The sequence below is a fragment of the Pleurodeles waltl genome, chromosome 1_2, assembly GCF_031143425.1.
Source record: "Pleurodeles waltl isolate 20211129_DDA chromosome 1_2, aPleWal1.hap1.20221129, whole genome shotgun sequence".
Lineage (NCBI taxonomy): Eukaryota > Metazoa > Chordata > Amphibia > Caudata > Salamandridae > Pleurodeles > Pleurodeles waltl.
Genome location: NC_090437.1, coordinates 215,259,609 through 215,283,412, shown reverse-complemented (window position 1 = coordinate 215,283,412; position 23,804 = coordinate 215,259,609). Strand labels below are relative to the sequence as shown.

Here is a 23,804-nt window from a genome sequence, read left to right as displayed (position 1 = left end):
GAGAATTTAGACCTGAAACTGAAGCATTGATAGTAGCTGTTTGGACCAACCTAGAATCTGTCGCGATTAAGGTATTTTTTAGATAATCACACTCCAAATCTTCAAAATAAGGTTTATTAGGAGTCACAGCATACAATCTAAAACCCCTGGCAGTCGCTGGGCAACTGAAAAACTCCAACATTGTAGAATCCTAACCATGCAAAACATAGACATCGGAGTGACCAATCCAATAGGATATAACAACCCCCTTCCTTAAACAGCAATAAAAACATTGCTTATTAACATAATATGAATACGACAATAATACGATTCTAAATAAAACAGACATTAGTCAGCTTTCACATGCAAAATATAATCATTCAATTTCTTCGGGATTGTACTTTATTTCACCACTAGTATTTTCTACTCTCACCAGAATTTGTGCAGAATCATCGGGACTCTAACTCATAGGCCCTCTCTTAGAGGCTGAGATCACCACTGATTCTTCAGTATTTTCCTTTTAAAGCTGACACTCCAATTAGCTGCAACAGATGGTTTTCCTAACATTCCACCAGTTTCAGTCCCTCAACAAAATCATATTTCCTTTCACCCTTTTTATGCATTTTGAATCAGACCATCTGGAACTTCCCTTTTCATGAGTCGTCCCCACACATGCAATAACCAGAAACCCTTCCTTGAACAGCCTTGATAGCCTTCAAAATTTACAAATATGCCTGTCTGCATACTAATTCTGGTACTTTTCCACTGTGTTATGCAACATCTGTTTGTCCAGAATTCCATGATCAACCCCTTCGCTGCCAGGCCTTTTTCTGGCTATTTGGGGCAGTTCGAAATTGCGCCCTCATAACTTTTTGTCTACATAAGCAACCCACGCCAAATTGCATCCTTTTTTCCAACATCCTAGGGAATCTAGAGGTACCTAGACTTTGTGGGTTCCCCTGAAGGAGACCAAGAAATTAGCCAAAATACAGTGAAAATTTCGAATTTTTCAAAAAATTTGGAAAAAATGGGCTGCAGAAGAAGGCTTATGGTTTTTCCCTGAAAATGGCATCAACAAACGGTTTGCGTTGCTAAAATCACCAGCTTCCCCGCTTTCAGGAAAAGGCAGACTTGAATCAGAAAACCCAATTTTTCAACACAATTTTGACAATTTACTGGGACATACCCCATCTTTACTATTTTTTGTGCTTTCAGCCTCCTTCCAGTTAGTGACAGAAATGAGTGTGAAACCAATGCTGGATCCCAGAAAGCTAAACATTTCTGAAAAGTAGACAAACTTCTGAATTCAGCAAGGGGTAATTTGTGTCATTCTTACAAGGGTTCCCTACAGAAAATAACAGCTGAAATAAAAAGATATTGAAATTGAGGTGAAAAGACCAGCCATTTTTCTCAACGTTTTACTCTGTAACATTGTCCTGCAATGTGAGATTTTTTAAAGCAATATACTGTTATGTCTGCTGTACTCTTCTGGTTGCAAGGATATATAGGGCTTGTAGGTTCATTAAGAATCCTAGGTACCCAGGGACAAAAAATTAGCTGCACCTTGCAATGGGTTTTCATTCTATACCGGGTATACAGCAATTCATTTGCTGACATATAAAGAGTGAAAAATAGGTATCAAGAAAACCATTGTATTTCCAAAATGGGCACAAGATAAAGTGTTGAGAAGCAGTGGTTATTAGCACATCTCTGAATTCCGGGGTGCTCATACTAGCATGTGAATTACGGGGCATTTCTCAAATAGAAGGCTTAACTTAGGAGACAGAGTGTAAAGCATTCAAATATCACAAGACAGTAATTAAATAAAAAACAGGAAACAGTTCAAAAATCCAAAACCAATTTATAAAAATAGATTATATTTTTATCTCTACAAATGACACAAAAACGAATAAAATCGGATAAGGGGAACCGGAGATATCAATTTTTAAAGAATTATTGGTTTTTTAGCACCTAGAAACAAAAAGCGCCAATCGGGTCATCTGGTTGCACCTCGACTGGGGCAAGGTCAAAGTTTAAGGCTGACCGCGATGGAGCCTGACTCGGCTACAGGCCGCGGGAGGCCTCGGTCAAAAGTTTACCTTTGCACTTAGTCGTTTTTCTGAAGATTTTCTTCAGTGGGACGAACCTGCCAGTCCAATCTGACCTCCTGGAACTCTTCTCTGGATACGCGTCGCGGAGCCCTCAGTGGAGATTTTTACCTTCGGACTTAGTCATTTTTTCGAGGAGAAAATCCTTCGACCGGGGTAAATTTGGATCTTGATCCGACGTCCTTGGAGCCCTCCTCTGATATGCTGGCTGGGAGTTCCCGGTCAACTTTGTATGTTCGGACTTAGTCTCTTTTTTGGAGATTTTCTTCACCGGGACGAACCTGCAAATGAGGCCGGGTCACGGTTGAGGCAAGCCGGCTAGAGTTGCTACGGTGGGTCGGTCCCTCTTTGGAGCTTTTTTTCAAGAGTTCTCAAAACTTCTCTAAACTTCTGGATCTTCTCCCAGATGTTCTTTTAAGGTTCTTTTGGGGTCCACAGCTCACCCCAAGGGTCCAGAAGCTCTGAAATGATCCTTGGGGGTGTGGATTACAACTCCCAGAATGCACCTGGTGCAAACTCCTTTTTGGCCACTGGGCAGTGGTCAGCTTGTTGATTTCTTCAGGAGTTGGTGCAGGGGACTCTAGTTAGCAATTTTTCACCGGTAGCAAACACGGAGTCCCTCCTTGAACCAGTTGAAGCCAGGCAAAGTCCTTTTTGTGGTGAAGCCCAAGTGTGCAGCTGGTGCAGTCCTTCTGAGTGCAGGTTCCAGGTGCGGGCCAGGGGTCCAGCTGGGCAGACCTTCTTCTTTTGTAGTTCTTCCTGGTAGGGATGTGGTAGGGAACTGAGGTGTGGGTACAGGTCTGCCAGTTTTATCCTTGCTCCTGGGTGAAAAACAGGGGGGTCCTGATTCTCCAATCAGGTGCATGGTCCTTCCCCATGTGATAACCACTTTCTGGGAAGTGTGGCAAAAATCAATCCCAGGAGGCAACACTCTTCAAAAATCCATCATGGCTGAAAATGATTTTTGGAGGTTACATCTGGCTGAGCCCAGCCACTGGGGTGTTTAAAAATCATAAACACACCCCTCTCCTGCCCTCTCCTAATCTAATCAAGGGGGCACCTAGTTGTCTGGGGTTGCAGGATATGGGGGTGTTGCTGGGTTGCTCCAAATGTCGTTCTCTGCCTTTGAAGACCAGTTTGGCAGCCCTCCCCCTTCCTGCCTCGCCATCTGCTGAGGGGAAATTCCCTCCCACAGGCACATCTCTTTGTGTGAAGCCAGGCCACTTCACACCTCATCAAGGCAGCCTGGCCAGGCTGCCAGAGGCTGGCCAATCAGGGCACAGCAGCAAAAACAATGCAGGGCTGAAATTGGCAACTTTTCAGATAAAGTTTAAAACTCTTTACCTGAACAAGTTAGATTAAATCCAACAACTGGAAGTTGTGGGATTTATTATAACAATTAATTTGATACCAAACTCTTTGTAAATGTCATTTAAGGGAACTTTAAAAAATATTCTAAAGTCTCCCCATTCTAGCCTATGAAGGCCATTCACTACAATGAGGGAAAATCGAATTTGGCTATTTCTACCTCACCAGGGCTTATAAAACTACTTTTATAAGGTCCCTGCTTATAGTTACATGGCAGCCAGCCCTAGGGGCACATAGGGCACACCTTAGGGGTGACTTATATGTAAAAATAAGGTAGTTTAAGACTTTGGAACTACATTTAATTCCAAAGTCCAATTTGCATATAACTTTAATTTAAAAGCAGCCAGCAAGGCAGGCCTACCTTTAAAATGACACTGGGCACCTCAGCAGTGCACCTATGGGTACACTACTTATGCTGTGGTCCCTAAATCTACATGCCCTACCATATACTAGGGACTTATAGGTAGGTTGACTTAACTAATTATAATTAGCCTAATTTGCATATTGATTTTACACAGAGCACATGCCCTGGGACTGGTTAGCAGTACTCAGGGCACCATCAGAGTCAGGAAAACACCAGCAAAAAGTGGAAAATGGGGGCAAAAAGTTAGTGGGCCTCTGCAATCAGCCCTGTTCTCTCACAGGGACCCACTCAAGTGAGGTATCATTTTGCTTGGGAGACTGAGGGAAACATTGGGTGGTAGGAAATTTGTACCGGAGCGGTGATCCTACAGAGAAAAGTGAGGAAAATATGCTTTGAGATTTGCAGAGGAATCTGGGTAAGAAATGTTGGGGGATCCAGGCAAGCCACACCTCCCTGGAGTCCTTGGGGTGTGTAGTTTTAAAAAATGTCTGTGTTTAGTAGGTTTCCCTAGATGATGGCAGCACCCGGTACCAAAAACATAGGTGCCCCCCCAACAATGGGTAGTTTTGCAATAGATAATTTTGATGTGTCCACGTACTTCTGTGATGTTCCAGACACTAAAATTGTGAAAAGAGGCACACTTAGGTTATGTTAAAAAAAAACCTTCACCCACCAACCAAGTTGGTGTCATGCTTCATCATCGGGCCCCACCCAAGACACCTAGCGTGTCACGGGTGTGCTGGAACGCCTGATTACAGCGGAGCAGGTTTTGTCATTTTTACCACACATACTGGTTGGATTTGGCATGACGGTGAGTGATGGTTCAATAGATCAAATTTTATTAACAAGAGATTTCAGAAAAGTGAAATGCACTGTTAATAACTGAAAGGCCAAAAAACTGAACCAATGACTCACAGCTCGTGAGCTGTGAAGCCGTGTCAAGGGACCAACCGCTTTACAAACTATTCACAAACCTTTCATACATGACATGCACAGAACCATTCACGCCGCCAGCCATGACCCCAGCACATTACAACACTCACATCAACAGACAGCGTCATTCAAGGGCCCATCACTTTTATATGACCACATGCCTGATACAGCAATCACACCAGCTGATGGAAGTGTGTGGACTGGCGTTTGGCTGGCAATGCTAGCCAAGCGCCACTCCACGCAAACTGCCAGCCAAGCGCCCCTTACACACACCGCCAGCCAAGCGCCACCCCATACACACTGCCAGCCAAGCACCACCCCACACACACCACCAGCCAAGTGCCACCCCACACACACCGCCAGCCAAGCGCCACCCCACACACACCACCAGCCAAGCTCCACTCCACGCACACCACAAGCCAAGCGCCACTCCATGCACAGCCAGCCAAGCGCCACTCCGTGCACACTGCCATCACTTTCTTTGTTATTAAACAACAAAGAAACCACTAACTAATTATAAGTACAAGACTACAAACACAAAAGCTCTAACTAAATACATGACAATAATGCCAACAGTGAAACTGAACTCATGAAAATATAAAATGGCACTTTACGCTCACAGTAGTTCCCAGTAATTCTTCTGTGTGTGGTAACTCCTGAAACAGCCTGGCACACACAGCCCAGGCTTTGAAGGACAGTCCGGGTAGTACATCCGACTTTCCCTCCGGATAACTCTTTGGGCACAAACTCTTCATTTCTTAGCGGGAAAGTCTTTTTTAGGAGTGGGAGGAATCTGATCAGGAAAGTGGCAATCTTTCAATCTGGCCACATCCTCCACAACTGCTACCCTTGGAACTCTTGCATGATCCACCATAACCTCTATCACTGACTCCTGAAGTGTAACAAATTTCATCCTTGACTCAGGGCAACAATCTTTAAACACAATAAAAGCATTAAAAGTTGCCAGATTGAACAAATGGACGGCCAACTTTTTATACCACACGTAAGACTTATGAACAGCAGTGAAGGGTTTCAACCACTGGTCTACTCTATCAACACCACCCATGTGCTTATTGTAATCTAAAATGCACACAGGTTTGCACACTTCAGCAACAAGACCCCAAACAGCCACATGTGAAGTACACTCATCATGAATGGTAGTTAGCATGTACACATCCCTCTTGTCTACAAATTTCAGAGCAAGCAGCTCATCATTCCGCAAGGCACTGCGCCCTCTCAAGTTTTTTACAGACAAGCTCCTTTGGATAGCCTTTCCAGTAAGAGCGGATTGTGCCACAAGCAACAGTGTCCACTCTGAACAACTCCTTGAACAACTGAACTCCAGTGTAGAAGTTATCTACATACAAATGGTAACCTTTGTTAAACAGTCGTCTGCCAAGTTTCCACACAATTTTCTCGCTAACTCCAAAAGTGGGCGGATAGCCAGGGGGATCAATACTGGAATCTCTACCAGTGTAGACCCGGAAATTATAAACATATCCTGTATTACTTTCAGACAGCATATGCAATTTAATTCCATACCGTGCCCTCTTGCTGGGAATGTACTGCCTAAAAACCAACCCTTGAACAGGACCAAAGACTCATCCACACTTATTTCTTTGCCTGGCATATAGACCTCTGAAAACCGATTTACAAAATGTTCCAGAACAGGCCTAATTTTAACAAGACGGTCACAATCGGGGTGATCTTATGGCAAGGCTAAAGCATTGTCAACAAATTCATCATCCGAAGAAGAAGCAAATACCAAATACGAGTCATCATTGCAGGAAATATAGCCGTTGCCATTGTGGGACAAGTAGACCAATAAGAAGCCAGTGACGGCTTCCTTATCAGCCCCATCAAAAAAGTCAAACCCAAGAACTTTTTCATCTCTTCCAAATTTTGGGGAATCCAATGGATAGCTCTAGACTGTGGCATAAGTCTGGCAGCGTTGTCCCTCAAACACTGCTCCGCATACAGCTTAGTCTGCTCAACAATCTCTTTAAAAAAACATCATCCATAAACAACTCAAAGAAATTGGCAGGCAAAACGTTTTCTGTATTTAGTCTACACCCTGGGAGACTAGTAAAGGCAGGCAACTGTGGCTACTCCATGTTTGCGGCAACCCAGGTGTCAGGACTTCCAATGGGAAGCCTTTCAGCTGCTGGCTGCTGCACCATTGGCACACCAATGTCCTCCTCGAAAACAGGTCCTTCATCTGCACTGAGAGTGGCTTCCTGATCACAAGACTCCTCTTGGACAGAAATCTCACTGCCAGAATCTCTCTCTTCCTCCTCTGCCTCAGATGCAGAGTCGTCTCATAATCATGGTCAGAAGAAGACTCAAAAAGCATGCCAACAACCTACTGAGCGCTCACTCTGTAGCTAGCCATGATCCTTTCCAAGAAGTGTAATGTGACAAATGTGCCAACAACAACTAGCACTGTCTAAAATAGGTAATAAACAAAGTGTGGCTTTATTACAAAGAGTTATGTACTCAAAAATTATATCACTCACTTGCCTGAAAAAGCTAGACATACCAGCAACTAATCTGCACAGACTCAGCAATCACCAATAATATCCCATTAACAAGAAAAAAGAAAAGAATATTAGACATAAGACAACACAATTTTTGTGCACAAATTTAAAGACAATTTCACACACAATCCTGCATTTAGTACACCACCTACAAACATGTCATGCATGCATGGCAACAATACTCCTTTTGAGTAAATTTACTTACCTAAAACATAGAACTACGCAAACTGCAGGACAACCACTGCCAAAACGAGCCATAACAAAAGAAGCAAAAGATTTGAACTACAACAAAAAACAAAAATAAACTGTTATAATCACAAATGCAAACACTTCGCCAGTTGAGAAACAACCTGCCACCAACAGTAAAAACATTTCCCTGGTGTCTAGTGGTTTCCAAGGCAGATGGGCCTAAAATAAAACTAGACCGATCTGCCCCCAAGGGCGGCAGAAACAGAGTAAAATATTATGCCCCCTTGCCTAAGGGGTCACCCCCACGCACAAAAAACACACACACAAAAAGAAAATCCCTGGTGCCTAGTGGATTTTGTTCCCTTTGGGGGCAGATGGGCCAAAAAAAAAAAGGCCAATCTGCCCCTGGCAGAACTGCCCAAAAGTGTTTCTTCACCTTTGGGGGGGCGACCCTTGCCCAAGGGGCCACCCCCACACACACAAAAAAACAAGTAGCCACACATCCCTGGTGCCATCGTGGTTTCAACCCCTCTGGGGGCAGATTGGCTGAAACATAATGAGCCAATCTGCCCCTAGAGGGGCAGAAACGGCATAGAAGATTATGCCCCCTTGGAGGAGCAGCTCTTGCCCAAGGTGGCCAGCCCCACACAAGAAACTCACACACATACACAATCATAATCCCTGGTGCCTAGTGGATTCTTCCACCCTTGGTGGCAGATCGGCCAAAAAAACAAGGCCGATCTGCCCCCAAGGTGGGCAGTACTGCCTAAAAATGTTTCTTCCCCTTTGGGGGGCGACCCTGGCCCAAGGGGCCGTCCCCCCAACAAAAAAATAAACAAATAACAACACATCCCTGGTGCCATCGTGGCTTCTACCCCCGAGGGCAGATCGGCTGAAAAATAATGAGCCGATCTGCCCCCCTGGGGGCAGAAATGGCATAGAAGATTATGCCCCCTTGGTGGAGAGGCCCTTGCCCAAGGAGCCGCCCCCACACAAAAAACTCACACACACACACACACACATGATCCCTGGTGCCTAGTGGATTGGGGCAGATGGGCCAAAAAAACAAGGCCGATCTACCCCCATTGGGGGGCAGAACTGCTTAAAAGTGTTTCTCCCCCTTTGGGGGGTGACCCTTGCACAAATGGCCACCCGCACAAATAAAAACAAATAAAAACACATCCCTGGGGCCTTCGTGGCTTCTACCCCCCGGGGGCAGATCGGCTGAAAAATAATTAGCCAATCTGCCCCCGGGGGGGGGGGGGCAGAAATGGCATAGAAGATTATGCCCCCTTGGGGGAGCAGCCCTTGCCCAAGGGGTCACCCCTGCACAAAAAACTCACACACACACACACATGATCCCTGGTGCCTAGTGGATTCAGCCCCCTTTGGGGGCAGATGGGCCAAAAAAACAAGGCCGATCTGCCCCCAAGTGGGACAGAACTACCTAAAAGTGTTTCTCCCCCTTTGGGGGCGACCCTTGCCCAAGGGGCCGCCCCCTGCACAAAAAATCTAATAAAACACACCCTGGTGCCATTGTGGCTTCTACTCCCCGGGGCAGATCGGCTGAAAAATAATTTGATGATCTGCCCCCAGGGGGGCAAAAATGGTGTAGAAGATTATGCCCCCTTGGGGGAACGGCCCTTGCCCAAGGGGCTACCCCCCGCACACAAAAACACACACACACACAAAACAAAATCCCTGGTGCCTAGTGGGCATTCCTGCTGCCCAATCGCATTGCGATCGGACAGCAGGAATGCTAAATAAGGCATCGAGGGAAAGGAAAACCCTTTCCTTTCCCTCAATGGCTCTTTTGAAGCATTCCCCCCTGGCCGGAGGAGAAACTTACCTCCTCTTCCGTAGACGTGGAGGAAGCAAATGGCTTCCAAAGCGTCGGGCAGCCTCTAATGATGTCAGTGCACGATTGCGTGGGGGTGGGAGTGGAAGGGGAAGTGATTCCCCTTTTAGCCCTGCCCCGGGTGGGTGGGAGGGAGGCCCTCAGTGGGAGCGCCAGTGCTTCCCCTGAGGGCCGGGTGCAGGACGTAACGGTAACGTTAACCTCTCCTGACTCCTGTCTTCCAAAGGGCAGGATGGGTCAGTGGAGGGTATGAGTATCTCTACTTCTCTGGCCCTAGAACAGCAGAGGGACTGGTGCTAGTTAATTGGGCAGTTTGCCTCCATGTTCTCCCTCAGCCATGGGGTCACCCAATGGTGTATCCACAGTATTGACACTGGGGACAGCTTGCCTGTTAAGCACAGGTTTTACAGGTTTACTGACTCAGTGAGGAACAGCATCAATGAGGAAGTCTCTAAGATGCTGGAGTTAGGGGTGATTGAGCACTCCAACAGTCCTTGGTCCAGCCTAGTAGTTCTGGTCTCTAATGCCGCTCAACCCGGTGTCACACCTCAATGAGGTTCTGTGTTGACTACTGTGGGCTCAATGCCACCACCAAGACTGACATGCACCCCATCTCAGAAACATTGATCAGTTGTGAGCTGCCAGCTTCCTCAATACATTTGATCTAAAATCTGGGTACTCACAGACTGCCTTGACTGAAGGGGCGAAAAAGAGGACTGTGTTCTCAGTGCCAGAGGGGTAGTATCAATTCTGTGTTATGGCCTCATGGTTGAAGAACGCCCCTGCAACATTCCAGAGGCTGGTCAACCAGGTTCTGGCTGGGTTGGGGAACTTCAGTGCCGCCTATCTAGACAACATTGCTGTCTTCAGCTTCAGCTGGGAGGACAACTTGCACCACCTCCAGGAAGTGTTGAGGGACCTGCAGAGTGCAGGCCTCACTAACAAGGCCATTAAGTGCCACATAGGGCTGGGGTCTATGGTGTACTTGTGACACCGGGTAGGGAGCGGCTAGATGGTGCCCCTACAAGCCAAGATTGACCAATTCCAACTTGGACACCCCCCAAGACACAGTCCTCACTGGATACTGCAGAAGATTTGTCAAGGGATATGACTCCATTGCTGCCCCCTTGACAGAGCTGACTTCCAGGAGGCAGCCTCCACAGGTGATCTGGACAGTGGCATGCCAGACCGCTTTTAAAACCCTGAAGGAGGCCATGTGCCCAGCACCGATGCTGAAGGTTCCTGACTTTTCCAAGGAATTTGTGGTGCAGACAGATGCTTCAGAGTATGGTATGGGAGCCGCGCTTTGACAGTTAACTGAGGAGGGCCTAGGGAACACAGGTGGAGCGCAATAGACATGGAAGCTTTTGCTGTGGTCTGGGCATTGAAGAAGCTACAACCTTACTTGTTTCGGACTCACTTCCGGGTTCAGACAGACCATAGGCCCCTCTGATGGTTGATGCAGATGAGGGGTGAGAATCCTAAACTGTTGAGGTGGTCCATCTCCCCGCAAGGAATGGGTTTTATGGTGGAACACTCCCTAGAACAGAACACACCAACGCTGATGGACTCTCCAACTTCTTCTGCCTTAGTGATGGGAGCTTCAAAGAGGTTGGATAGTTCTCCCTAATTTCAGCTGGGGGGACACATGTTAGACCTGTCAGCTTTGGTGTGATTTCCCCTGTCATTTTGCTTCTGACCTCTTGATTTTGATCCTTTGCTGAATTTAATTTTTGCTGGATTTAGGATTCTGGGTACTCTACAACTGCTGACCAGTGCTAGAGTGCAAGTGTTCCTTGTGTAAATAGTATTGGTCTTTGGTTTATCCATGATTGGCATATTTGATTCACTAGTAGGTCCTTAGTAAAGTGCACTATGTGTACCCAGGACTTGTAAATCAAATGTTACTAGTGGCTTGCAGCACTAATTGTGCCATCCCCCTTGATTAGCCTTGCAAACATGTTTCAGCTCTGCCATGGCAGTGCCTGTGTGTGCAGTTTTAAACTGCCACATCGACCTGGCAAATGCCTCCACTTGCCACACAAAACCTTCCCCTTTACTACATGTGAGTCACTTTTAAAGTAGGTCCAGGGTAGCCCCATGGGCAGGGTGCAGAGTATTTAAAAGGTAGGACATCTACTGGTGTGTTTTACATGTCCTAATTGTTAAATACTTCTAATATTGGCCTTCACTATTGCAAAGCCTATCTCTCCAATAGAGTAACATGGGAACTGCCTTGAAATATCTTGTAGGTGTAATTTCCCATTGGGAGCAGATAGAGATTTAGAGATTGGGGTCTCTGAACTCACACTTTAAAATAAAATACATCTTTTGGTGAATTGGTTTTTGAATTGTCGGTTTGAAAATGCCACTTTTAGAAAGTGGGCATTTTCTTGCTTAACCATTCTGTGTCTCTGTCTGTCTATGGAATACATGTCTGGGTCAGAATGACAGTTGGGCTGTTTGTGCATTCACTCTAGACCGTCACCCAAAGGGAGCTGAGGTGTGCCCTGCATATCCTGAAGGCCCCTCACCAGGCTGATCGGTCTTCCTGAGCTAGAGTGGTGGGTGGAGCTGACACTTGCACCTGAATAGGGCTTGATTGCCTCTTGACACTCACTTGACCATGCAAATTTCACATTTCTTCCCATAAGCAATTGCAAAGCATGCACCTTGACCGATAAATGCTCCACAAATAACACTTTGTTAAGCAGAGGAAGGAACACAACTGTTCTGTATCCTTCAGAGATGATGTACATATTTCACTTCTAAAAGCTTCAGTTTATGCTTCACTCCTTCCCATGACCGAGTATGTCCCAAATAATCCATCTCACTCACCTAGGCCCTAAAGTTTTCAACTCCAATTGAAAATCCGACTTGTTCCAATCTTTCCAACGTAGAATCATGTTGCGCCACATCAATATCCCAAACCAGAATATCATTCTGGAAACAAAACATGTTCTTTAATCCCACCTGAACTTCTTGCATCACTCTTTGGAATATGGCAGATGCAAGTCCAAAAGGCATTCATACAAACTGATACACTCCATGTGGTGTTATAAAAGAGGTTTAATATATGGAATCAGGATGCAGACATATCTGGTGATAGGCATTTGATAAGACCAATCTGGTAAAATACCTACACCTCTCACATTCATCAACATTTCATTAATGTTGGGTAACAGATGGAGATCGATCCATATGCAATAGTTCAGATCCCTGAGGTTCATACACCTGAGTAGTTTGCCATTACTCTTCGCAGCTAAAGCATCAGGAGTTAACAATTCAGATGATTCAATAGATAATATTACCTACCATTCATACAATCTGTCAGGCTCTCCCTTCGATTGTTCCAGTAATGGTAATGGCACATTGCGAACCTTGAGTAACCTAGGTATAGCAGCTTCTTTTAGTATAATAGAGTGTTCAGGGTTTTTCAGACATCCCAGCTTCCCAGAAAATAATTGTTGGATATTTGGAACTCCACTTAGCAACCTGACTCTTCTCCATCAACAATACTTGGTTGGGATGATTTGGGTCCAAGAACACTCCCAACATACGTTATTCTTTCCAACTCAGTAATGCTTTTCCTTTCTTTACCACATACACTTTACCGTACATCTGTTTTTAAATTCCTATTGAGATATGAAATACCCCATCACTGGTAATTTGCCACAACAGGGTCCTTCAATTCTACTTCAGGCTGGTAGGTAGTTCACAGCGTCCCACATTTTCCCATAACTATTGGTCGCTAAGAGTGTAAGCTGAGCAGGAATCCTCCCACATCAAAATGTGTTTTCCATTCACATCACACTTTGGTGGACAATAGCTAGCCCCTGTAGACATGTTCACATCACACACAACCATAACTTACATGTCACTATCATCAGCACACTGCGTTTCTCCACCATCCTTCTTGAAAAATAGGTCACAGTCGGTGGTAATGTCTACCTTTTATACACCTAAAATCACTGTTTACTATAGTGTCTCCCCAGGTCCACCTTTATCTTCTGTTTAATTTGTTTTTTACAACACCCTTCAGTTTAATAAGGTCCTACTGCTTCAACACTAATTAATATGCTGACAGCACCTAGCTATTGCTGAAATTTGATTACGTTGACAAATTTCATTGACAAGCTTAAAGGGTGACATACTTAAAGGCTGACACACTTAAAGGCTCTTTCTTAGGAATCCAGGATTGGAAGACTGTCACATTCTTATAACTTAATAGGGACAAGACAGAGGTGCTGCTTGTTAGTTCAAATGTGAATCATTTAACTTTTGACTGCAACAACTGGGAGACAACCACTTGCTGGTTATTAAGGTAAGGAGCTTGGTGGCTAACTTCAATCAACATCTAACTTTCATACCACAAGTATAAAAGGTTTGGCCCACAGACATGCACATCATTAAATCTCTCAAGAATGTTCACATTTTTTAAAGAAGTTTGGCCAAGTTGATGCACTATGTGTCCTTTCCTACATTTACTGGGGTAATATCATCTACCTGGGCCTGCCTGGTAACACCATAGGGAAATTTCAGTGCCTACAACATACTGCAGTTAGAGTTGTGGTGGAACTGAAAGAATTTAACCATGTATCTGCTGCTAAGGAAATGCTGCACTGGTTGTCAGTAAACAAAAAAATTATCCTTAAATTAATCTGTTTGGTCCATAGAGCTTATTATAAGATCAGACTATCGTTTCTAACAGAATTGAGAGTTCCCTACTTCCCTGTAAGATCTCTGTACTCCAGCTGCTTCCTTTTGTTAAAAATTAATCAGAGTGAAAAGTTGCAAGGGGGAGAAAGGACGTCCATTTTTTTAGGACCCAAAACTTATAATAAGCTATCACTTAGTATTCAAACTATTATCATATTTAGGGGTTTTGAGAAGGCCATACGTTCCTCACTTAAGGCCCAAAAAATTGTATGTCCTTCTGTGTATATCGGTTATATTTATTTGTAATCCTTGTTTTGTGGGTGTTTTGTTTCCTTTTGTTTTTTCTCTTGGTCTGTCTCTATATTGCTTCTAACACCAAGATGCTTCAGTGGATTTGCTCTCAATAAACAAAATAGTAACAACAAAGTCTTTGAATCATATCAAATGCAGATGAGCAGTCTAATGCAACCGATGAGGGCATCTGTGTCTTCTGTCAGGTGAATTTGAAAACCATTAATGTCAGCTCATTTTTAGCAGAAATCAAAATGAAATCTTTTTGTACTTTTACTTACAGATTTATGAAAAAGGTTTCAGTGTAAATCAGAGTAGGAGAATGGCCTTGCACTGATAGGTGGTGAAGACACAGAGCTCATGAGTCACTCCTTCCTGGTGGAGCACACCATGCTGATTTTGGTGGTGGTCTGAGACATTGAGGCTGTTGTTGCAGCCCACTAGCTATCTCAAGAGCCTAACTGCTTGACTATGCATGCCACTATGCTCAGGGCACAGCAGACTTCACCGTGTTTGCACCTTCTGCCCCAGCTGCAAGTGATACTGTAGGTGACCTTTTCTCTCTCATCAATCTTCACTGTAAAAGTGTAAAAACTAGTTGAAGCTGCTCTGCCATCTAGTAGGATAACCCAAAGGTGAAACACAATGTTTCACTTAATGTCTGAAACTGGAGGATTTAAAGTAGATGATTAAAAGGACACTAGCTCTAAGCCCCTTTCTCTGTACTGTCTTGAAATTAGTTCTATAAGAAATCAAGCTGTCTCTAGTCAGATTATATGAGAAGGACTCAAAGGTTTAACCCCGAATTTGTAATTATGTTAGCTTTCTAACATTGACATCCACATTTCTCCTTTCTCAGCCACACAGAGTTTAATGTAAATCTGTACTCTTTACAGTCCACAAACACGTACTGTGGTTTCTGACAAAACATTTTTTTAAAGTCGCTTTCAGGTCCTAGCATGGTTTCATTCAGACTGCAAGACAGTTCTTAAAAATTATGGTGTGGCTATTCTTTCCTGGGGATGTAGACATTACCTGGTCCACAAATGCCACAGTGTTAAGAGACAGAAGAGCTAATAAAAACACAACTTCCACACAAAGTGCCAGTAACCCACAATTGATAGATCATTTAGTGCAAATATGTTTTCTAAAGACCAAAGTTATGATCATTCCATTGTAACAGCATTGACACATTGCATCCCTATTCCATAGATCTGCTGCACAGAAAGCATGAACAGCTCACACACCGCCACGTGCCACCACACCCCGAACCCTGCAGGTTCAGCTTTTCTAATATAAATGTAAGACTACAAGGCCCACGGTGGTTTGCAAGAAATGGAACCAGAAAAAACATCTGGAACACAGGAAAACCCAACATCCCTTCCTGTCTGTTTTGTGTGCAGCCTATGGGGGAGCAGTTCATTCACATGTTATCATACATTTTACCTTAGCCCTTACAAAACACAGTCAAACCTAGAGTCTTCAAATTTGTGAATAATGTCAATTTAATTGCACTCTTTAAAATTATGCTTCCTATCAAAAATCTGTCAAAAAGTGGCCTTCTAGCTGTATCTCGATTCCAATTATATTTGTTTCATTTAGAAAGCCACTATGTTACATGTGCCGGATGGTGTGGTCAAGCCCATCCCTTTTTTCATGTTTCCTCTGCCACTGCTGTGAGTTGTGCGACTGAGGTTATGCAATTGCTCGAATCACTTGTTTGCCAATGTTTATGAGTTGTTTTGGCTTTCTAGCTAAGCCATTCTGCACAGGTGCCCAATTGCCTGTGCCAATAAATGTAGCTATGGTTGCAGTGAAATTTTTTTTGGGTTCTTCACAGAAATACTTATCCTGAAAGCCATGGGGGAGCTGTGGACAAGAGCCTTTTAGGGGTGGCATGTGCTAACCTGGCGAAAGTTACCTGTACTTTGTTCATGGAACATAGCATGAAGGCAATCAGGGGGGTAATGAGTTAATCATATAATCCATTTTTATCATTGCCAAGAGTCGGTTTTGGTAAGCAGGTAGGCGATGAGGACTAAAAATACTCCAATATGCATATTGTGGTGTCGGAATGACAAGTTCGCACTTCTGCTCATAATGGATCATCCAAGTACAGTGCAGATTCTGATCTGTTTTACGTCTGTATAACAAAAATGGGTTCCTTGCTTTACTCATCTCATCCAGTCATCATTCTGAACTGGCAATGAGAATTCAAATCCAGCTCAAACTCGCCAATTTGGGCAATAAAGCAGGTGTCTGGGTGTAGTTAGAGGGGCTTTTCCCCCACGTCGCGAAGATTTTTCTAAAACATTGTCATTCCCAGGAACATCTTGAAGTTTGCAAAGTTCAAAAACAATGGAAAATTAAATGTACTAAAAATATGTTTGCGGGAGAAAAAGCTGCACACAAACAATTTAAACAGGCGAAAAAGCACAAGATTTGTTAACTATTCCCAGCTTTGAGGGCAAAAGTTCAAAACGTTAACCTCCTCTACAATAGAAGCTCTCAATTCGTTAGGTTTTGCAAACTCTTCCGGTAGCTCCTAAATAAGTGGTTACTTTCAGATGGCCTTTTTTTAGTTCCATATCCAACGTTGAAAAGATATTCCTAATGTCTGTTTTTATAATTTCTGTTTGTTTATTGCTTTCTCGTTTATTGCTATAATCTTGAGTTTATATTACTTTATTTTTTTGTTATGAATATATTAAGTATGAACATAAAAAGCATGTTATCAGTTAATATTCAGAATCTAAGGAAAGTATTACACTTTGTCTCAGGGGAATAAAAGTTAAAATGTAGTTACAGTGATCTCCCGTTTCCCCAATGGCTGGTCTCAAGTGTTCATAGGTTTATCTTTTCGTGAAACTTGTAACATACTGCATATGTGTTCAACCAATAAATAAGGCGAATGCAACATTAAGTCATCATGTTCTTATTTTGTGTTCAAATGCAGCCTCTCTACAATCCTCAAAGACGTTCAGAATGTGGTGTCAAAACCCTCTAGTCTCAGGGTTTATCAAAATATTTGGAAGGACTTTAAGGGTTGGCTTCAAATTCTGTCCCAGGACAACCAGACTGCCGGTAAGAATTTACAGTTATAATAAACTCGTGATCACTGGGCTTCGGGATTCTGGGTCAAGTATTTGGGTGCTTGTGTTGCAATCTGGGAAATATTTGCTAATGCGGCATGCTTGTGTAAGTAAGTGACATTGCCCTCTTTGTGGTGGGGTCTTTGTCCTTTTTTTTCCCAAGCACATAGTTTCTGTGATAAATCCTGAGGTTCGGTTCTTGCTGCAGTCTGGGAGTGTAGACAAAAATCTTACTTCAAAGACTGATTTCAGACGTTTCTTTGGAAGAATTATATTTCATCAACATGTTACTAGGCCTGGGTAAAATGTTAATCACGCTACTGATCAGAGTAGTTTCAGTAATTACAGAATTGACACTTATGGCAGCTTGAGTAATTAAGAGTAATTGAAGGCAAAGATCCTACCACAGGAGCACAAGAACAACTAAGAGAGACCCAGTGGCTGCTGGGCACTGCTGTTTGTGTCCTGTAGAATTGAGTGCTATTTTATTTTCTTAGCACAAAATGCACCTTCAGGCCTATTTTACATGCAAGGGTGCATTTTGCACAAATAACATGGCACTAAATGCTGGATTACACTTCTCATTTAATAATTACACAGGTCTATATAGCAGTTTTATCATTATAGTTTTGTAGGGCTAAGAATTCTATATCAAACCAGAGAAATAGAAAGAAAAACGAATAAGGTGCAGCTATGCAATATATACATCTAGAAATATGAGCTTTTTTTTAAATGTGTTGTTGGGCCAGGCCCTTTTTGCAGGATCATCCCTAATCTTTTTACCTGCTTCCTCCTACTTTTTCTGACCTGTTTTTGTTGGCTTTAGGACTCTGGGCACTTTACCACTGCTAACCAGTGCTGAAGAGTATATGCTCTCTGGCTAAATTATATTGGTGATTGGTTTATCCATGATTGGCATATTTGATTTACTAGTACGTCCCTAGTATAGTGCACCATGGGTGTCCAGGGCTTGTAAATCAAATGCTACCAGTGGGTCTGCAGCACTGAATGTGCCACCCACATGAGTAGCCCTGTAAACATCTCAGACCTGCCACTGGAGTGTCACTGTGTTAAGTTTTGGACTACCAAATCGACCTGACAAGTGTACCCACTTGCCAGGCCCAAACAATCCCTTTCACTACATCAGTCTCCCCTAAGGTAGGCCCTGGGTAGCCCCATGGGCAGGGTGCAGAGTATTTAAAAGGTAGGAAATATACTGGTGCGTTTTATATGCCCTGATAGTGAAATACTGCCAAATTTGTTTTTCACTATTGCAAGGCCTATCTCTCCTTCAGGTTAACATGGGGATTGCCTTTAAATACCTTTTTAGTGCAATTTTTCATTGGGAGCAGATAAAGATGTGCAGTTTGGGGTCTCTGAACTCACAATTTAAAAGTACACCTTTGGTAAAGTTGTTTTTTGGTTTGTCTGTTTGAAAACACCACTTTTAGAAAGTGGGTATTTTCTTGCTTAACCATTCTGTGCCCCTGCCTGCCTGTGGAATCTAAGTCTGGATTAGACTGACAGTTGGGCTGTTTGTGAATTCACTCTAGAAAGTGACGCAAAGGGAGGGTTGAGTGTTACCGGTACTAGAGTTGGATGAAGGAGCTGTTACCTGCATTTCAAAGGGCTGTGCCTGTCCTCACGCCATACAGACTCTGATCCCCTGATGTGTGTCTGGGGCAGGGCAAGGAAGAGGCAGGGTCTTGTGCGCTACAGAGTCGTTCCTTTGAAGTTTGCCTACTTCAAAGGCAGAAATGAGTATAAATATTGGACTGCTGACCCCACAACTTCAGATTACTTCTGGATCAAGAGGAACCACTGCCAAGGAAAAGATCTTTGTGCTTGAGGAGGACCTGCCACTCTGCCTGTTGCTTTGCTGTGCTGGCCTGCTGCTGCTTCTGCCTGAAGAGTGAAAGAACTGGACTTTGCTTTCTGAAAACCTGCTTGTGTAGTTTCTCTAAGTGCTTCAACTGAGCTTGCCCCCTGTTCTGAAATCTCTGGGACATCAAAAACTTGATCAGCCAGTGCCTGGGCTCTTCTGCTGAAAGTCCTGACTTGCTAAGTGGTGACAAATACAATCCCTAGCTCCTTAGAAGTGAAAGCTGGTAAACTGTGCAAGAAAATCCACGCACCCCTGTATGTGTGCATCAAAAAAATAGATGCAGCTCCTGTCACGTGGCAGAACGTTTGACATAGCACCTGCCTTAAGGGTGGCGAATCAATGCAGTGACTGTTCTCACAGCGCATCACGATTTTCCACGCATCGACCCTGGAGGTGAAAATCAACAACGCCACCACACAGGCTGCTTGTCTGTAAATTGGTGCTTCCCTTCCCTGCGATGAAAGAATCAGCACATCACTTGCCCGGTGGAGATGAATCGACGCACTTCCGAGAAGGAATTGACACATTACTTGCTTTTCCGATGCACGCTCACCCGTGCGTCTTTATTCTTGACTTATACCAGGCACTTTGTGCTAAAACAACACATCCTTTGAATTTCTATGGATTAAGACTCTTTTTTACTTCATATCTTTGCTGGTGTATGTTGGATTTTTGTTGTTTCAGTCTTGTTTAATTTAGATAAATATTGGCTATTGTTCTCAACTGTTGTGAAGTCCTTTTGTGGTGTTTTCACTGTGTTACTGTGTGTGTTTATACACATAGTTTACACAGTGCCTCTGAGATAAGCCTGACTGCTTGTGCCAAGCTAATGAGGGGTTGAGCAGGGGTTATCTGAGCTGTATATCTCCCTTACCCTGAATAGAGGGAGGGTCTCTAGTTGGACAGGGTGCAAAGTGACTGCCAACTAGAGACTCCATCTCTAACATGTGTCATCAATATTCGGATGTAAGTTAATAAGAGGATGACAATAAGGAATGACAGGCAAATTTTAGGTTGTTTGAGCATGTCTAAAGGAATCCGCTAGCTTGCGCAACCTCTAGGTATTCACTTCCTGGGCCAAGATTCACTGACCATGCGTGGGAAAGGAAACATTACATAGAATACAGCCATCTAGACACACACACTGGGAAACACACATATAAACACAGTAGCGTGCCCAGCTGAATTGAGCAAATATCACACAGCATGCCCTTTAATAATTCACAATTTAAATCACAACTTAGGGTGAAGTTGGATTTTAAATTGTGATTCTGAAAAAGCCACATTTAGAAAGTTGACATTTTCTTACTTTAGCCATTTGGTGCATGCTGCCTGTCTCTGATCACTTGTCTGGGGTAGGTGACAGCTGGGAATTGTGCATTCCCCCTGGAGGGCAACACACAATGGGAGCTTAGGTGTGACTTGATGGGCCATCCTGGCAGGTTGGTAATAAAGAGATGCCCACAGCCTCACTTACACATCAATAGGTTGTGTCCTGTCCCCACACAAAAGGCTGCATAACCCCCTGCTGTGAGTCTGGAGCCAGGGCAGAAGAGCAGGACCTCTGTGCACTTCAAAGACCTGTCTTTGAAGTCTCCCCCACCTCTGACACAACCAAGTCAGTACACTTTGGCACCTGTGACTACTCTGTCAGGGAGAAGGACGTCTGTGCTGCTGAAGGACTTCCACTCTGCTTGACTGCTGTGCTGCTGGACTCCTGCCTTGCTGTACCGCCCTGTTGCCTGCCATTCATCTGCCTGGGTTAGAAGGACTGAACCAGCATCACTTGATCCCAGAGTGACTCCAGGGGCCAGCTGACTGGTCTCATGACCTGACGTGTAAGGGATATAAAAGATTTCCAACCAACCTACTTCTACACCCGGACTCTGCCAGCTGTGAGTCTGCCCTGCCAAGTGGTGTCACCCCTGGCCTGCACCCTTGGAAGTCAGACTAAGGTCCTTTCTCCAGCAGAACCAATTAATCCTCTGTCAACCTGATGCATTACTGATGCATTACTGCCACTGCTTAAGAGCATGGGAAAAATGGCCAGCCGCTTTCTCACGAAGTGACAGATAATATTGGTTAGTAAATATACACCTTCACCTTATCATAGACCAAATGCAACAAGCATCTTGTAAAGGCATTATCAACAGGCCACACAGCAGACACATTTGGGTACATATTGTAATGAAACTAAATTAAACAGGTCGGGTTTTATAAGGTTATTGACCACCTGACACTCCCTTCAAACTTTTATTGAAATGTTACCTTCAATAGGGCATTTAACTGCACTTCATTCATGTACTCATTGTTTCCAACTAGCAATTTCGCTCTCTGAAGAAAGAAAAGATTAAGAATAAATGGGTTTAAGGGACATTTGCACGATGCAGTACTCCATTTGTCTCACTTGTTTTTGTCTCCCACATTAATAAGTGTTAAATCAACTCAATTATGCTCACCTATTTGCCATAATGGATTAACAGTGAATTGCGATTTATCATGTGGAACAACTTTGGAATGGAGTTGTAAAGCAGCACTTAAGTGTCGGGCATGCAATTCAAATTCTCCCTTCTTTTCTATTCAGAACAAATATCATTTACCTGAAGACTTTGCACAGAATCTGACCCATGAATATGAATGTAGACTATAACCTATAGGCTGCTGGTATTCCTTGCACGCGGTAAATAGTGCAGTGCACTTCACACCTCAGCCAACCTTTTCCTATTTTATTTAGTGAACATGATTAATTTGTCTCATAAAGTCCTTACTATTATTTAAAGCAGAGTTATATTGCTTTCAATAGTAAATGGTTTGTTGATGTAGCTCTTGTTGGGGACGTTCTGTAGAACTGTAAGTAACAGGTGCGACTATTAATCTATTAATCCCATTTAATTAAATTCAATGTATTAATCCACGAGAGATTAAATACTTATTTAGGCTCTATCGTATCCCGCAACAAGAGGATTACATGCACATATTAGTAATGAACAATTATTCTCTGAACATTCTTTATGGGTAGTGCTCTTAAGGACACAATTAATGTATTCACATGATGCCAGGAAACTAAGGTGGTATTATTGAACATTGTAGAGGGCTTTATTGAATGATAATTCGCTGTCAACCGAGCAATGCGAGTGAGGTAATTTCCTTGTCAACCAAGTAGTGCATATTAATCCAAAGGCAAGGGAGCTAAATGTGGCATCAAAAGTGGTGAGAGTAGCATTTCGATTGGCTGGAACAATGTTACTGTGTCACCTCTTTCAGAGTTTTGGAAATCAGTCCTCTTTACCAGTTATAATCCTGTCAGAGAGACATATTATATGGTATAATAGACTTTAAGACGTTGGGTAAAATGTTGTACACATTGAGATAGAGCCTGTTCTCTGTGTCACACCCACTGCTAATTTGGGCTCTACCCACCCCACCATTTCAGCTTGATTTTCGGAGATATGATCACAGCTCTTTTTGAAAAAATGTTCTATCATTGTTTTGTGTTTCTTCATTATTTGATTCCCAGGGGTTCCCTAAAAGTACGTCAGTCACTCCGAGGTAAATTCTATCATGTTTTTTGTACCAGAGGTTACGCCTTAATGAGGTTATAGTAGTGTAGGAAAGAGCTGTACTGTGCAGACCGCTGCTTACCAAATGTGTACTCATGAAATTAATGTGCTGGAGAGACATTGCTTTGTTAGCAGTTCATGTGACTGTACCTCAGCTTCATAGTTTACAGTGTGTGCGATAAAAAGGTACAGTTTTCAACCTGGCTAGAACTTGTTTGTTGCCGATGTAATCTAAGGGTGTTTGATGTTAGAGCTGGAGGAGGAGGGTGACAAGATCCGATGTCTTGTCAGAGCTCCCTGAAGGAGGGCTTCATTCGGAGAGAAAAGGCAATCGTTGTGCTTGCTTAAAGCACCACCTCGGCCCATTTCAATTTTAACCTGGATAGGTTGTAAGCAGGGCCGGCTTTAGCGCTCGTGTCATTCATACTGGTCGGCTATAAGGTTTGAGTGCTTGGTCTGGAGAAACACAATCTCAGAATTTTAAATGTAACACCATGATTGGGATTTCTCTTTAATAATAAGAATTGATTTCTACGCAAATAAACCCCTTTTTTCATCATTAGGATAATGAAATAAGGACACAAATCATAACACTCTAATCTATACCTTGCAGTATGCACTGAGTTCTATGATTACAGGGAATAGCTTACTTTTCTATATTAGGATTTTAACTTATAAACTACAAGTAACAAAAGGACCTCTCTGACAAAAGTAGTAACCCTCTAACCTACTCCGATCTCTCTCCAGGCAGAACGTTAATCAGTTATCTTAACATATTTATTACTGCCTGAAAATTGCTGGAGGCAAGGACGCCACAGTAGGTGTTTTTAAAACCACAAGGTACCTGCAAACACAGCGCCCCCACCCAAAGTCAGCACCAGTGTGGTGACACTGGTTGTACTGCCCTAGACCTGGCCCTGGTCTTAAGTTATGTGTGACCTTCCCTGCTGTGAAGCCTGACTCTGCAATAATCAATTAATT

The 23,804-nt window shown here is 43.5% G+C and overlaps 1 protein-coding gene across 3 annotated transcripts in view; it reads left to right on the top strand.

Moving 5' to 3' along the window:
• Positions 1-23,804, top strand: part of LOC138299526 (phospholipid-transporting ATPase ABCA1-like) — a 2,649,159-nt gene that overhangs the window by 224,397 nt on the left and 2,400,958 nt on the right. For all 3 annotated transcript variants that reach the window (XM_069237840.1, XM_069237822.1, XM_069237830.1), the window contains exon 5: positions 17,243-17,370. In XM_069237840.1, coding sequence (XP_069093941.1) covers positions 17,243-17,370 — 128 coding nt within the window. The remainder of the gene's footprint in view (positions 1-17,242; positions 17,371-23,804) is intronic.